This window comes from Choloepus didactylus, chromosome 7 (assembly GCF_015220235.1).
Source record: "Choloepus didactylus isolate mChoDid1 chromosome 7, mChoDid1.pri, whole genome shotgun sequence".
Taxonomy (NCBI): Eukaryota; Metazoa; Chordata; class Mammalia; order Pilosa; family Megalonychidae; genus Choloepus; species Choloepus didactylus.
The window spans coordinates 20,685,902-20,700,438 of NC_051313.1; the positions used below are offsets into that span (position 1 = coordinate 20,685,902).

Genomic DNA, 14,537 nt, shown 5'->3' on the forward strand with positions numbered 1-14,537 from the left:
CTCAACCCAACACACTCTAGCTCTGGTGCTACCAAGCCCTTTAGCACCATGTGCAGCATTTTTAGCCTGTGGAACCCAAAAAGGCAATAAGAGCAATTGTACAATAGCAGATTGAGTGGGTAAAAGATGGATACCTGTGCAAGAAAGGAGAACTTGAATTTCACCACAATAATCGGCATCAATAACACCCACATGAACAAAAAGACCTTTAGAAGTTAGACTTGATTTTCCTAAGACCAATCCAACTAAACCATGAGGAGGTGGCCCGTAAACACTGGTACGAACTTTTCTAATGCCATCTGACTCCTTTATGAGTAATTCATGGAGACAGGGTAAGTCCAATCCTGCACTGCTGGAGGTGGCAGCCGCAAGGGCATCAATTCCAGGTTGTTTGGGTTTGTAACTTGAAATACTGTTTGTCTCTGTTTGTGGCAGTTTGTTATTGAAGCTCCAGTGTTGAAGGCACCCTGGGGCTGGCCCCCTCAGGAGTTTCCTGAGTCTAACAGGGCTCCATAACGATCCCATTTAGAATTACATTGATTAGCCCAATGGAACCCCTTTTTACAGCAGAGACAGGACTTAGGGGGTCTAGAGACATTGTTAGAGGACCCCCTATTTTGGGAGTCTGTCAGAGGCATGTTATTTTGAGGGCATTGTTTTTGGAAATGCCCTGGCTGGCCGCACTGAAAACACATATTAGACATGGTTTTAGGGAGGGCATGCATAGCAGCAGCAAAAACTCATGCTCTGTGAGTTTCAGTGCCCACCAATTGGCATGCTTTGATAAGATCACTGATAGTCTGTGCCTTAGCATGGATAGGATGCATGGCTTGTTGGTAATCTGCATTAGCATTTTCAAAGACTAATTGTAAAAGAATAATATTAGCCATGCTACTATGGCTAGCCTGTCATCCTATGGCCTTTGTTAGCCGGTCAACAAAATCTACAAAAGTCTCTTGTGGGCCTTGGTGGATATTGATGAAAGAGCCTTGTGCATTTGTCCCTGAATCTGGCAGTTGTTCCCATGCTTGCATGGCACAAAGTGCCACCTGTTGATAAGCATTATTTGGCAAATTTAGCTGTTGGTTAACATCTTCATATTGGCTGCGCCCTTGGAGCTGCTCTGTGGTAATATCTACCCCTGCTAAGTGATTATGACCTTCCTGTTCCACACAACATTCATCAAACTCTGTACACCACAGCAGATAAGCACTAGACTTTAGAAGGGTATGAACTAAGAAATTCTAGTCCCAGGGGTTTAAGGCATAGCCTTCAGACAAGGCTTGCAGTAGCCCTTTAATAAAGCGGCTTGCAGCACCATTTTCTTGGACACTTTTTCTGAGTTCTTTATAAGTTTGATAGGGTAATGGCTCAAACATTCTTTGGTTTTGCTGGTTAAGCATAACGGGGCATACTAGGTCACCACCTAATGCCACTTTGCACAGACAGTTTTGTAAAACAGGCACGGCACCTCTGGAAGTGGGGGGTGGGGGTGGCAGCCATGAAGGCAGTGGTAAGGGGGAAAGGGGAAGGAGTGAGGCTATGGTCGTTTCCCCGCTGCCTTTATCGGCTGGCAGTATGGGTGTCGAGGGTTTGGGTGGCAGAAGGGATTCATCAGGGAAAGTGGCACTTTATTCTTTAGGGACCTCAGTTTCAGAACTCTCAGTCTCAGCAGTATGAAGAGGGGCCAAGGCAGTATGAACAAGAGCCCATGTAGTAAATGTTTTACAGGAAACTTTTTGTCCTCGCTCAAAGTGGCACTTTAAATTTCGTCCAATGCACTCCCACACATCTAAGTCTAATGTGCCTTCCTCAGGAAACGAAGGGTTATGCTGAACCACATCATGCAATAAAGAATACAAACTATCTTCTGAAACAGAAGGTCCACTAGCCTGCAGTAGCCATTGTAAAATTAACACATACCAGCACTGGGGAACACTGAGAGACTGACCCATATCATTGAGTGGCTGAAACTTCTGACCCACTGCAAGACAACTCACTTGTACTTACTGTGCAGCTTCCAAATGTTGTGATCAGGATTGGTGAGCCTCACACGGGGTACCAATTGTGAAAGAAGGGAGCCTACCCCGTCTCTGTGTTCATGCAAAAGAAAATTTTATTCTACTCATTCTTACAGGTTTTTATAGCATCCAAGGTAGTCTCCTACGTGACTGTTTTCAGGTATTTCAGGGAGGGTACATTTTTTCTAAAGCCATAAGGTGTGATTACATGTCTTTGATTTCAAGGGACAATTTCTTTGGGGCTAGACTGGGAACAGCAGGAGCAGGAGACAGGAGCACAGAAGGAGCCCAGCAGGAGCCCAGAAGGAGCCCAGCAGGAGCCCAGTGACTATTCCCTTATCTAAATTGCTGTCTGCCTTCAGGCATGCAAAGCTTTGGCCTTCTCCCAGCCTGGTGCCTGCCTTCAGGCTTCTGAGGCTAGGAAGTGGCCCCACTGTATAACCTATCAAGCCAGGGAAACTTTTGTGTCTCCACATCCCCATGAGTCAAACAAAAACTGATTGAAACTACAGCTTTTATGAAATGAGTCTGTTTGACCACAAACTTTTGAATCTTCTGAAATAGAGTTTTAGGTAGACTTTTAAAAAAATTATCAGTCAATACAATTATGCAAAAATCAATTGGTAGCAACTGTTTAGTAGTAAACAAAACTGCTTTGAACATACAGGAAATAAAAGGAAAACTGTGATGCCATATGAGTAAATTAATTAGCACAATTGCAATTTATTAAATTTGTTGCATGTAAATAAATACGCATCTTGTTTCCATTTAGAATAAAAATTCCTGGGAGATGAAAAGAATACCATTCTTTAGAAAAGTTATTATTTTCTTTGCTTTGCTTCTTTTTTTTTTGAAGTTACTTGCTATTTTTCAAATTCTAATGAGATAATTTTATTTTTAACAATATTTTATCTATCATTTTAGACCATTTTTAGTTCCTGACGGTAGGGATTTTAACAATAAGCATATTCAAGTTGTGCATTATCTTTGGGGGAATTTCTGATAAATTTTCAGTTGTTCCTCCAGCTGTTGCTGAAGCTTTACCACACGTTCCTGAATCTGTAAAAATTTCTTTTAGGATATACTTGTTATTTAAAATCAAACTGTTTGACACATTACAATATTAACAATAACAATTTTTTGTTCATATGGACGTTAATTACTATTTGTTTGTAATACCTTTCCTTGCTGCAGTTGATTCTGGCATAATAGGGTATCATCAGACAAAAATCACACTTTTACTACCATCCAAGGAGAAGATGAGTTTTGTTAAATAAAGTTTATAGCTGTTGTTCATCCTCCCTGGAAGCAATGAGGAAGTGAAATTCATTTTACCAGTTTGTATGTGTGTGTGTTAACTAAAAATCTTAGTCAGATAATTTTTGAATAAAATTTTTACATAGGTTTTTTTTTTTAATATATTGACCAATATGTTACTAAGAAATAAAGTTCCCTAATGTGAAAATACCAATTACTATGATAGCACTATTACATTAGTAGTCTGCTGTGTGATGCCATGCTTCACTAGCAACTTTGTTCTCAAACAGTATTGAGGCCAACATATCCCTTCTCCCACACCAAGTTAATTATTTGCAAATGTAGAGATATTATGCCTCGATGGAAAACAAGGTTCTAATTCATTGTAATTAACTAGAGGGTTAATCTATGTAGACATATAATTATAGTTTCAACAAATTTTATTAACTTATTTCAACTATCTTGACAAATAAGCACATATGTATTGACTGAAAGAATCATTTGACATTCAAAACCAGATCTTTGATGACCAAAGAAAAATGTTACAGGTAAAAGAGGACATGGCCTCAAATCAGTCACCCTTTGTTCATTATGTTATAGATGATTAAATTAAATGTAGATGAAATGCTCCCTCTGTACCATTTCTGATTCAATTTTTTGTGTCAATTCTTTCCACCGCAGTTGAAAAATAAATAAAACTGGGATATTCTGGTATAGGTTGATAGAAAATACATACCTTTTAAAAAAGCATGATGCACTTATTTCAGATGGATTCACTATTAATATTAATTAATATAACCATTAATTAAACCCTTAGGGAGTATTAAGCATCAAGGCTTGACAAACACTAAGTGTTATAAACAATTTTCCTTTCCTCCTTTAAGACCTTGCAAAATTATATATGTAAATACAACTATTTTCAAAGAGAAGGATTATATTAATTGCCTAAATATTAATATTAATAATTATTTTCTTCATTTGTTAACTTGTAAATTCTTCTAGTAGCTTTGATGACTTATTGAAATTCTTAAGGACTGCACACATTTCATCCCTGGATGTTGCTGGTAAAAGATTTTAATAATTGGTAAAACTGGATCCAAAGGTATTTCTGTTTATTAGGGTAACAAAATTCTAGCCTTTTGTCTTTTTTGATTTGTCTTCTAATTTAGCTATTTACCAAGATGTCATGAAACACAGGAAAATATGAGTAGGAGAAATTTTAATAAAATACTTTAACTTATAGCATTAAAAAAAAAATTGTTGTAAGTAGTGAGTCAAAAATATGAAGAAAACAGACACAAGACCAGAGTATTAGGGGATTGGGGGAAAGGAGATTATCTAATGCAAACTTGTTTCTGTGAGGCTGAAAAATATAATTGAAAGATAAGTATCTGGATTCCTAAATCATTGTGAAAATAGAAAAGCAGTTTGGCCAACACATAATGTGAGAAGATACCCAAGGGGCATCCTGGTTTTCACACCAGATAGACTAGAGAATATCAAACCTCTCCCCACTTAATAACAGATGGTCATGTATTTGGAGGCAGGAATGAAGTGGGGAACTGGATAGACATTATATAAGTGGTAGTATCAATCCACCCAGAGTGAGATATGGGATAGAAAGAACAAAGAAACCAGGGGTTATTGTTTTTAAGAACATATATATAAATGCAAACATGCAGGTTTGAAGACATCTGGTTAATCCCTAAGTTTTAAAAACATGGAGAGGCAGTAAGCAACTAAGTAATTTGCTTCATAATTCGATGTAGTGTGTAAATAAGACTTTCTGAATTTACCTGGTGTGGTTCCATTCTTCTTTCTTCATCTAATACAGGTCTAGCACTATTCTAAGAGCTGTGGAAGATATACAAGTAGTTCAAGGGAGGACTTATGCTTTCCCTCAAGGAATTTATAATATGTTTGGAAAAGAATGAAAACAGAAATAAAACAGCTACAGAACAATAAAAGGTCTAAAACTAAGACACTGGACAAAAGTACAATGAGAATTAGAGAGGAAAGAGTTTTGTGAAGAGGAATAATCCAGGAAGGAAATCAAATTTGAATTGAATTGTGAAAAGTGAGTCAAATTTGGACACATTAAAGAAAAGCATGTGCGTGTGTTGAGGGGGCAGGGGGTGAGACAGATTGTGGATCCTAAGTGAGAATGGGGCGGACAAATAGAGGAAAGACCCATCAGAACAGAAAACTCATGTCACGTACTACCAGGAGATAATATCATTAGAAACTTGGGTAAATTCAGGCCTTGCATTTGAGCATTAAACAGAAAGAAATAGAGTATTCATTTATTTGTGTTCTTGGATAAAATATGATATGAAAAATTATTTTGTATGTCAGTCTGATTGAGAATGATGTCTTAGAGTAGACGAGAGAATGGAATCAGCTCAAACACTAACCCAGTGTGAGGTAAAAGCATAGACTAAGGAGGGGCTAAGGAATGTGAAGACAAAAATCTTTAAAGGAAAAAAGTGAGGGAGCACTGAAACAGATTGTAAAGGATGGGGAAGAGCTGAAGGGCAGTAAAACTGCTGACTTTCTCACTCTTTTGCCACAAAAGAACCCACAGAGCAGCCTTGCTGGGGTGTCAAGGTCATGAGTTCAGTCTCAGGAATGTTCAGTTTCAGGTGACTTGGAATCAAAAATCAAGGAACTCAGTAGGGATTTGACAAAAGCAGAACAGGAGGACTGTAAAGATTCAGGGCTGAAGATCTGGAGTAAGGCCATTCTTGGGTCAGCATAATGGGTAGACCTCAGAGAGCAAAAGGTTGAAAAGCAGAGACTGTCTTGGGGGTAGAATAAAAACAAACCAACCAACCAGAAACAAAAAGAGACAAAGTAAAGCAATCAGGAAAGGAAAGTGTCTCAAACTTGAATATCATTCTAAAGAAAAATCACTTGGGAAATGTCCATGCATTAACACTTCTCAGTTTTGATATTAATAAGTTGACAGGAAGCAGGTCAAGAAGAGAAAGAAAATATGTTTACAGAAAACAGACAAGTCGAATCTGCAAGAGGAAAGATCATAGAGAGTGTAGGTGTAAGGAATGAAGAAGTCAGGTGAGTATTGCATGAGATGGTGGTTAGGAAAAGAAGGAAATGCAAGCGAGAGACCCTGAAGGGGCAGTGAGAAGTCACACCATTGCCTGGGTGAGAGCTAGAGGGGGGAAGTTAGCAAGAACAGTGAGAATAAGCCAAGGATGGATCTATACATGAGACAAAGGTTAAAGTGGGAAAGAAATGGACGTAATAGAATCAGAAGAGAGCTGATAAGCAGAGTTAGGTAGAAGGGACAAGGGACACAATTCAATGTGGAAAGCAACAGGATGAGAAAAAACAAAATGCTTGCATACTAGCTCAGTTACGGAGTATAGACTCATTTCTCTGAGCACTTCCCTTCTTTGTTTAATACTCCTCTAAACTTGATGAGTTAATTAATAGATTAGAAAACTGAGAGTTATAGAAATTAAGCTGTTTATCCAGGGTCTAACTGAGACTAAGCAATGGAAAATGGATTTGATTTTGAGTAAAGTGACTCTAGATCTCTATACATGAATATTGACTTTCTAACTTTGAAGATAAATCCTGGGAGGAGCTACCAAGTAGGAGAGACAAAGGAAAAGAAAAGTTAAAGAAAATATTAAGGCCTAGAGAAGAAAAGACAGTGAAGGAAGACAGATACATTTATTCAGAAAGTAAATATTGCATGAATTCTTGCAAACAATGTTTCTGAGTTTCAGTGGCATGTAGGTTAGAAATGGGCCCCCTAACCCTAACATTACATGCTCTCTCTTCGAGGCAGTCTGGCTGATCCTAGAGAAAGCACAGGCTGTGGGCACGAATCTGGGAATCATCTCTTCATCTCTGTGGACTGTTGGTGGGCCTGCAAGTTCAGTGTAACAGTCAAACATCAAATTCATGACATTACCACAAGGAATTGATTCAGCCTAGAATTGCATGAGAGCAAAAAAAAAAAAAAACAAAATAAAACTACCACTTTTGTAAAAACAAAGAAAAAGAAAGAAAGAAACCTATTTGCCCCCGAACTTCTGAATCTTCTGAAATAGTTTTTTGGGTTTTGTTTTTTTTTTGGTAGATATTTTTAAAGTTACTTAACAACCTAATTATGAAAATATCTATTGGAAGTAGATTGTCTTGCAAGAAATTGCTAAAACCATAGGGCATAAGAAAAGTCTATTTTATCATGTTGACAAATTGAACTTGGTTTAAAAAAAAACAGAATACTAATTACTAAAAGGATTTACATAATGGGAAATTTTAGAGAAAGTTCATATTTTGAAACTTAGAATAAACACTTCTGATAAAAGAAAAAAATACCATTCTCTAGTTAAGCTATTAATATTTTGTTTCCACTTAATGATTTTAGGAATCTAACTACAAATTCCATGAAAGTATTTTTCTTTTAAAGTAATGTAACTACAACTTTGATCCATTTTTTTCCTTAAGACATAATGGTTTATAACAGCAGCATATTCATGTTTTATGTGATCCTTGGGGAAATTTCTGATAAAATTTTCAATATTGCCAAGGGTGACTGCTTAAGCTTTACACCATGTTTCTGGATCTGTGGGTTTTTTCTTTTATGATAGATTTCCTTACTTCAGAAACAACTTCTTCAACATACTAACAATATGAATAATAACTGCTTTTCTTCATACAGACCATAAGTATTATCTCACTGCAATACCCTTCCTTGCTGTGGTGGTTTGTGGCATAATGGGGATGCCATCAGACAAATAGCACTTCAGCCACCTCTGGTGGTTTGGAGCTGTATTTACACCAGAAAAACGTTCTTAAATTTAATCCATTCCTAGGAGTGTAAACCTGTTGAATGGCTAACTAGAGTTAAGGATTTATTTTGGTATAAAGTTTCTTTATTTCTCTTTTTAAATGTATAGTCAGTAGTCCCAATACCATAAATTTAATAATGTGTCCTTTTCCTCATTGATTTAAAGTACCATGTTTATCGTAGTTTTTTTTTTTTTTTTTTTTTTTTTTTTTACAATACAGAGGAGTCTATTTCTGAAGTTTTTTTAATTCTTGAGAGCAAGAAACAATCTTACTGGTTCTTCTTCTCAGTGCATAACCCAGGTTTGACATATTAACAGGTGCTATATAAACAGTTGCCAAATGAATGAAATCACATGGAACACTATGAAATGTATTAATATATTAAATATTACAGTTTCATATAGATAAACTGCATATTATTGTTAATTAAGAAAGGGAGGTGGTCTTGATGGCCTTCTGTTCATAAAAAGAGTTAAAGAGAAAATTCAGTTTGCTACATCACTGTAAAAACATTTTGGAATGCACTGGTAGTTTAGCTCTTTATCTTGTATGTATCACAGAGTTAGATTTTGCTTTGTGAGTCCATTTGAAAAGCTTTTCTTATGTTGTAAGTGAATTAAGTCCATTGACAATTATTGATATTTCCCAAATGTTTGTTCTTAACTCTGTCATATTCTTTCTTTTATGATGTCTCTCTCTGTCTCTATCTCTCACACCTTTTTACATATATCTTCTGGTATTTAGAAGATCTGTGTTTTTAAGTGGTTACTTTTATAAAGTAACTTTGTAATGTCGTTAGAGTCCCTTTCTCTAACTTAACCTTCTTACATTTTTTTCTCAGTTTTAAATAATATTTGACTTCCAGTTATGTGACCGTTAATGCATTTTATCCAATTTCCCCATGCAGTTTTGCTTTGTTTCAGTTTGGCTCATTTTCTTTAGTTGAAATAAAGATGTGTCAGAATAAATGTCGGATTAATTCTTTACTCTTGTTCTCATCTTTTTTTCTTATGTATAATATATAATTCAATATGTCTAATGTTTGCCATCAGTCTTTTTGCTTATTTCCCTAGTAGTTTCCTGATTGGGTGAGGTTCTCACTATAGGAGATGGCTCAAAAAAGGCTTGTGAGCATTTTATCCCCTGAATTCTTGTATGTTTAAAACTATTTTTCTATGACCTGTGGTTTGAAGAACAGTACATTGCTCACACCTTCTTTTCTTATGTTTCCTGAAAGTACTACGCTATTGCTGCTTTATTCTCTATGTTGCTCTTCATGTTTGATGTCAACTGGTTTTCATTCCTTTCTAAGTGATTGGGCTTTTGACTACAGACCTGAGATTTTTTTAAAAAGTTGTTTTCAAGGCTTAAAAGTTTTAGTAGGATATATCTTAAAAATGACCATTTGGGGTCATGTTTCAAAGAAACATCATGGACTCTTTCAACATGCAACTCCATTTCTTTATTTTTGGAAAGATATTTTAGGTTAAGATTCAAAAATATTATTTCTGTGTCATGGTTTTTATTTTACAGGGACTGGCATTAAAAATATTGATTGTTCTTTGCATCAATTTTATATTGGTCTCTTTGACACTTTTAATCAATTTACTTTTGGAAAAGGCTGTGTTCATATCTTGCTTCAGTGCCCCTTATCTTTCCAATAGTGTGTCTTCTCCCTTGATTATATTCCTTCCATTTGTTTTCCTAAGTTAAGTTCATTTTACATTTATATCTTCCTTTTTTAAACATTTCTGTTTTGAGTTATTGAATTTCTGATTTAAAAATGCATGTTTTGAGATAATTAATTCAGTTGGGATGCTTGTTAGAGTTTCCTCAGGCTTCATGGTTGGTTTTCCTAGAAGATAATTTTCTTATACTGAAATGTTCTGATTCTCATTTGTTATTTTCTTCTTAAAGACATTTTTATTGACACTGTCTGCCACTTTCTGTTTATTTTTAAATATGTTCTTCTGCCAAAGGGATGAGTGTTTTGGGAGATTATTCCTGTTATCTATTGCTATGCAAGTCACCTCAAACTTAGAGGTTTAAAAGAACAATCATTTTATTATGCTCATAATCTGTGGAACAGGATTTCAGACAGGGCTAGGCTGGGCAACTCGGCTGTTGCACGTGGCATCAACCGGAGTTACTCCATGACTTTCCACTAAAGGCTGAGCCAATCTGGAGGAACCAAGAAGGCTTCACTCATCAGTGTGGCATGTTGGAGGTGAGAACTGGAATATCAGGTTAGCTGCACCGTTCTGCCTCTCCAGGAAGTCACATGGCATCTCCACAGGCCTCTCCAGCAACGTGGTCGCATTTCTTACAGTTGTCTCAGGAAGTAGAAGCTGCCAGGCCCTTAAGGCCCAGCTGGGCAACTGGCAGTATCTCTTCTACAACGTTCTATTTCATCAAAGCAGCCACACAGTCTTCCCAGAGTCAAGCAGGGAGGTCACAGACTTCTTCTACAGAGGCAAGGAGTGACAAAGAACTTGAAAACTGCTTTAATAAGTCCTAGGAATTTACTCAGTATCTTGGTTCAAGAGTGTGCTCTTTTGTTTTTATAGTGAGGTACAGTTTCTTCAATCAGTTGTACTCTTTTGCTGGTCAGGGTGCAGGGAAGTAGACGTGACTCTGAGTTTTTATTCTATTTTCTGTCTGTAGAACCCTTACTTTTCTCCTCCTGTTTATTCCTTTTTATTTACTACTAGTTATCTAAGCTTGTCTCTCTATTCTAAGCCTCTCTAGGTGGTACCACTACTAGACTACCCTATCTGATCCCACTTCTCTCCTTTCTGATTCCCCAGTAGCCAGTACTTTCATCTATCAGGTCTTAGTGCTCAATACTTCCCTACTTGAAGTGAGATGTCTGCTTTCTGAGTCTGGTCTTATCTGGGTTCTTCTATCCACTCCTGTGTTCTGGGTAATCTCCATTTCCACTACACTGTGGGCCCCAGAGCTTGTAATGCCAGATTTGGATGTTTATTCTCTATGTACACATAACTTGAAAAATTTAACATTTTCTATCTTTTGGCAATGCTGAATGTCTGGTGTGCAGGTGTTTTCTACTGTCAGTAAAAGTGAAATATTAATTTCTGTCTTTTTTATTTTTGCTCTTTCAGTTAGTTCATGCAACAGAATCAGCATGTCTGTCTTTAACCACCTTAAAAATGGGAATAACATTTTTCAATGTAAAGATTTGCTTGCCATTGAAGTGTATTTTCTGGACTATGAGTTGAATTGTGTCCCCCAAAAGACATGTTCAATTCTATTGCTCAGGCCCATTTGGAAATAAGACCTTCGAAGATGTTATTAACCACAATGTGGCCAAATTGAATTAGTTGCCCTGAGCCAGCATTATCAGTATACTTATAGGAAGGAGAGAATTGAACAGAGAGAGACAAGATAGCCACCTGTTAGAGACAGAGGTGGAGTTACACTGCCACAAACCAAGAATACCCAAGGATTGCTGGTATCTGCCATAAGCCAGGAGAGAGACATGGAACAGATTCTTCCTACAGACTTCAGAGGAAACATGGCCCTGCTGACACTTTGACTTCTGACTTCTAGCCTCTACATCTGTGAGATGTTTCTGCTGTCTTAAGCCACCTAGATTGTGTAGCTTTGTTGCAGCAGCCCTAGCAAAGTAAGGCATCCTTGTAAGCAGTGTTTTGCAAAATTTCACATTTTTATCCTATATTAGGACATTTACTCATTTCAAAGTAAGTTTTGTCCATATAGTAAAATATTTCTTATTTGGCCTTTCTTTTATCATCATATTTCTAATTTTGTCCTTTTAAGCTTTCTTTGATTTTGTTTCTTATTCTGTTTTTGATATGTATATTCCATTTGCTTTAATCTTCTACAGGATTTGGGAACATAGACATCCAATTTTAAAATTTTCCTGCTTAGTACTTCTTGCTAAGACATGCCTAAGCTTATATTTAATTTTCAAAAAGTCCATGGTAGAAAATAATTTTACAGCTATTTTAAAAATATGAAGAATTTAAGTCATTTTTTCCATTTATTCCCAACTCCTCATTTTTGTTAATGTAATATGGTATAATTTTATGCTTTAACTGAGGCTAAACATTAATATATCTGAAAACTGGGTAACCAGAAGTCAACATAGAGCTATTTTTAAAATGCCCCCATTTTCATGATTCACCTTTGGCCTATGAAAGTTTGTTCTGAGGGGGAAAAAAAAACCACTTCAGTGAAAATTTAGATTATGCAAAGGCATAAAGACCTGTGGATTGGGAGTCTGACACTGTGAAGAGCTGAACTGCTCAGCAGAAGGTAAAAATCCATCTTCAAGTATAATCTCTAATAGTTGATGTGGTGCTGGAGCAGTGGTTCTAAATCAAGGGATTTTTTTTCTTTTATTGGTCCAGGAAGAGCCGAGTAGGTGTTACTCTGGGTCTCAAGGGCAGGCTGAAGTCTATTCCCACTGGGAGGGTATAGACTGGCCTTTACAAAATGGCAGCACATGTGGACTTAAGGAGTGTGTGGATGAGAGGGTATCTTAGAGAAGGAGCTCGGTCTCTGAGCTCTAGGAACCATGACACTTGGCATTCAATTTAGACTTTTATCTTCACAATTACCTCCCTTACCAAAATATTTCAGTAAAGTGTTATTAAACACTAGAGTTGGTTTTTACCTGTACTTTGGGGGAATTAAAGTAAAGGTCCATGACCAAATTTAATAAGTGTCTGAGGAACAGGAGCAGCAACAGATAAAAGCTGGTTGCAAATGGCAACCAGTTGAGAATTCCAGAGCAGTGCCTAGATTTCAGTGTGATAAGAAACAGCCTCGATGTATTTGTGGAACTCGTATTTCTCCAGACACCCCCAACTATTTGTAGAGGGGAATTTCTCATGAAACTGGATTTCCTGCTAATAATTATTTGAGTATTAAGAAGAAAAACCCCAGAAGGATTGAAATTTCAATAAGCTCACAAAGCATAGTGCTAATTTGAAAGAGCAGACTGGGAGACATGTTCCTCAAAGAGCTGCCCAGCATGGATTTTTAAGACTTAAAATGAAGAAAATATTTTTTTTCAGAGTAAATAATTTACGGCATAATTTTTATTTCTCTGGTTAAACCCCAGAGCTCACTTGTGAATATTTTAGACATATCATTCAGTTTATCCACCCCTGTCTGACATCTGCCTGTGATTTGCCTGCACAGGAATTGTCTCTAAACAAATTTCATAACTGATTGTGTTAGGGATACAATTGATACAGGAGAAAAAATCCACAGCTTGTTTTCAGTTAAACGAATCTCCCTCTTGTAAATTTACATTTTAACATTTCTGTGTTGGTGATGTGAGATACATTCCTTAGGCATGTAGAGTAATATAGATTCTGAGGCTTAGAATACATTTTGGTGGCAGCGATGAAGAGTCATATGCAATTAATACTAAAATCTTGCCTGCAGACAACCATAGAACAATGGAGAAAATGCTCAAAGAGAAACAGAGAGGAGGTGTCATGTGGCCCCAGATGTATAAAGAATAAATTTATTGACTGAAATTTTGCATTTTTGGCAAGAATACCACAGAAAGGAAGTGTGTCCTTAGTGCATCACATCAAGGGCTTCTTAATGTCAGTGTGTTTTTACTGAAGATGTTGATCTCAATCACCTGGTTAAGGGAATTTTCTCTTCTTTCTTAACTGAAATACATTTTTCTCATGGCAGTGTGTCCTGGCAATCTCTCCATATTAGTTCATAGCTATCTTCCTCATTCTTTTATACAGCTGCATAGGAATTCTGTTTTTTTATTCAACCAAACCCCCAGGTTTGGGTATTTAGATTGTTCCCAATATTTCACGGTTACAAAAAAAAAAAAAAAAAAAAATGGTGCAATGCATAAATGTTTATGTTGTGGGATATTTGCATATAGTAATTTGCATTGTTGGAGAGACATCTTCAGAGTAAACTCCTGAAACTGCAATTGCTGAGTCAAAAAGTAAATGCACATGTAGGTTTGTTAAGAATTGCCAACATTACCTCTTAAAGGGTTGTATCAATTTGCATTCCCACCAGCAATGTATGATAGTCCCATTTTCCCCACAGTCTTACAAACAGAATGGTTATCACATATTTTAATTTTTGCTGGTCAGGAAGATTAGAAATGTTATATCAGTGTTGTTTTAATTTGAATTTCTCTAATTATGAGTGAGTTTAAATTTTTTTCATGAGGTCCATTTTTGTATTCCTTTGGCATCTTTTTATATGATTTTTATATCTTTTGTGAATTGACTGTTCATTCTTTTTCCATTTTTTCTATAGGGTTTTTAGTCCTTAATCTCTCAGTTTTAAAGAGTTCATTAATATTATAGTTATTTGCCCTTTGCCTATGGCAGTGCTATAAATGTTGTCTTCCAGATTGATTGTGTATTGACTTTGCTTATGCTGGTTTTGTCATGC

At 36.5% G+C, this 14,537-nt stretch overlaps 1 protein-coding gene across 1 annotated transcript in view; it reads right to left on the reverse strand.

The window, feature by feature from the left end:
• Positions 1-908: 908 nt before the first annotated feature.
• Positions 909-14,537, reverse strand: part of C7H6orf58 (chromosome 7 C6orf58 homolog) — a 32,687-nt gene continuing 19,058 nt past the window's right edge. Inside the window, exons 7-10 of the mRNA XM_037844618.1 lie at positions 12,766-12,817; positions 7,076-7,240; positions 1,647-1,892; positions 909-1,163 (exon numbers count right to left, since the gene is read on the reverse strand). Of these exons, the coding sequence (XP_037700546.1) occupies positions 909-1,163; positions 1,647-1,892; positions 7,076-7,240; positions 12,766-12,817 (718 nt within the window). The remainder of the gene's footprint in view (positions 1,164-1,646; positions 1,893-7,075; positions 7,241-12,765; positions 12,818-14,537) is intronic.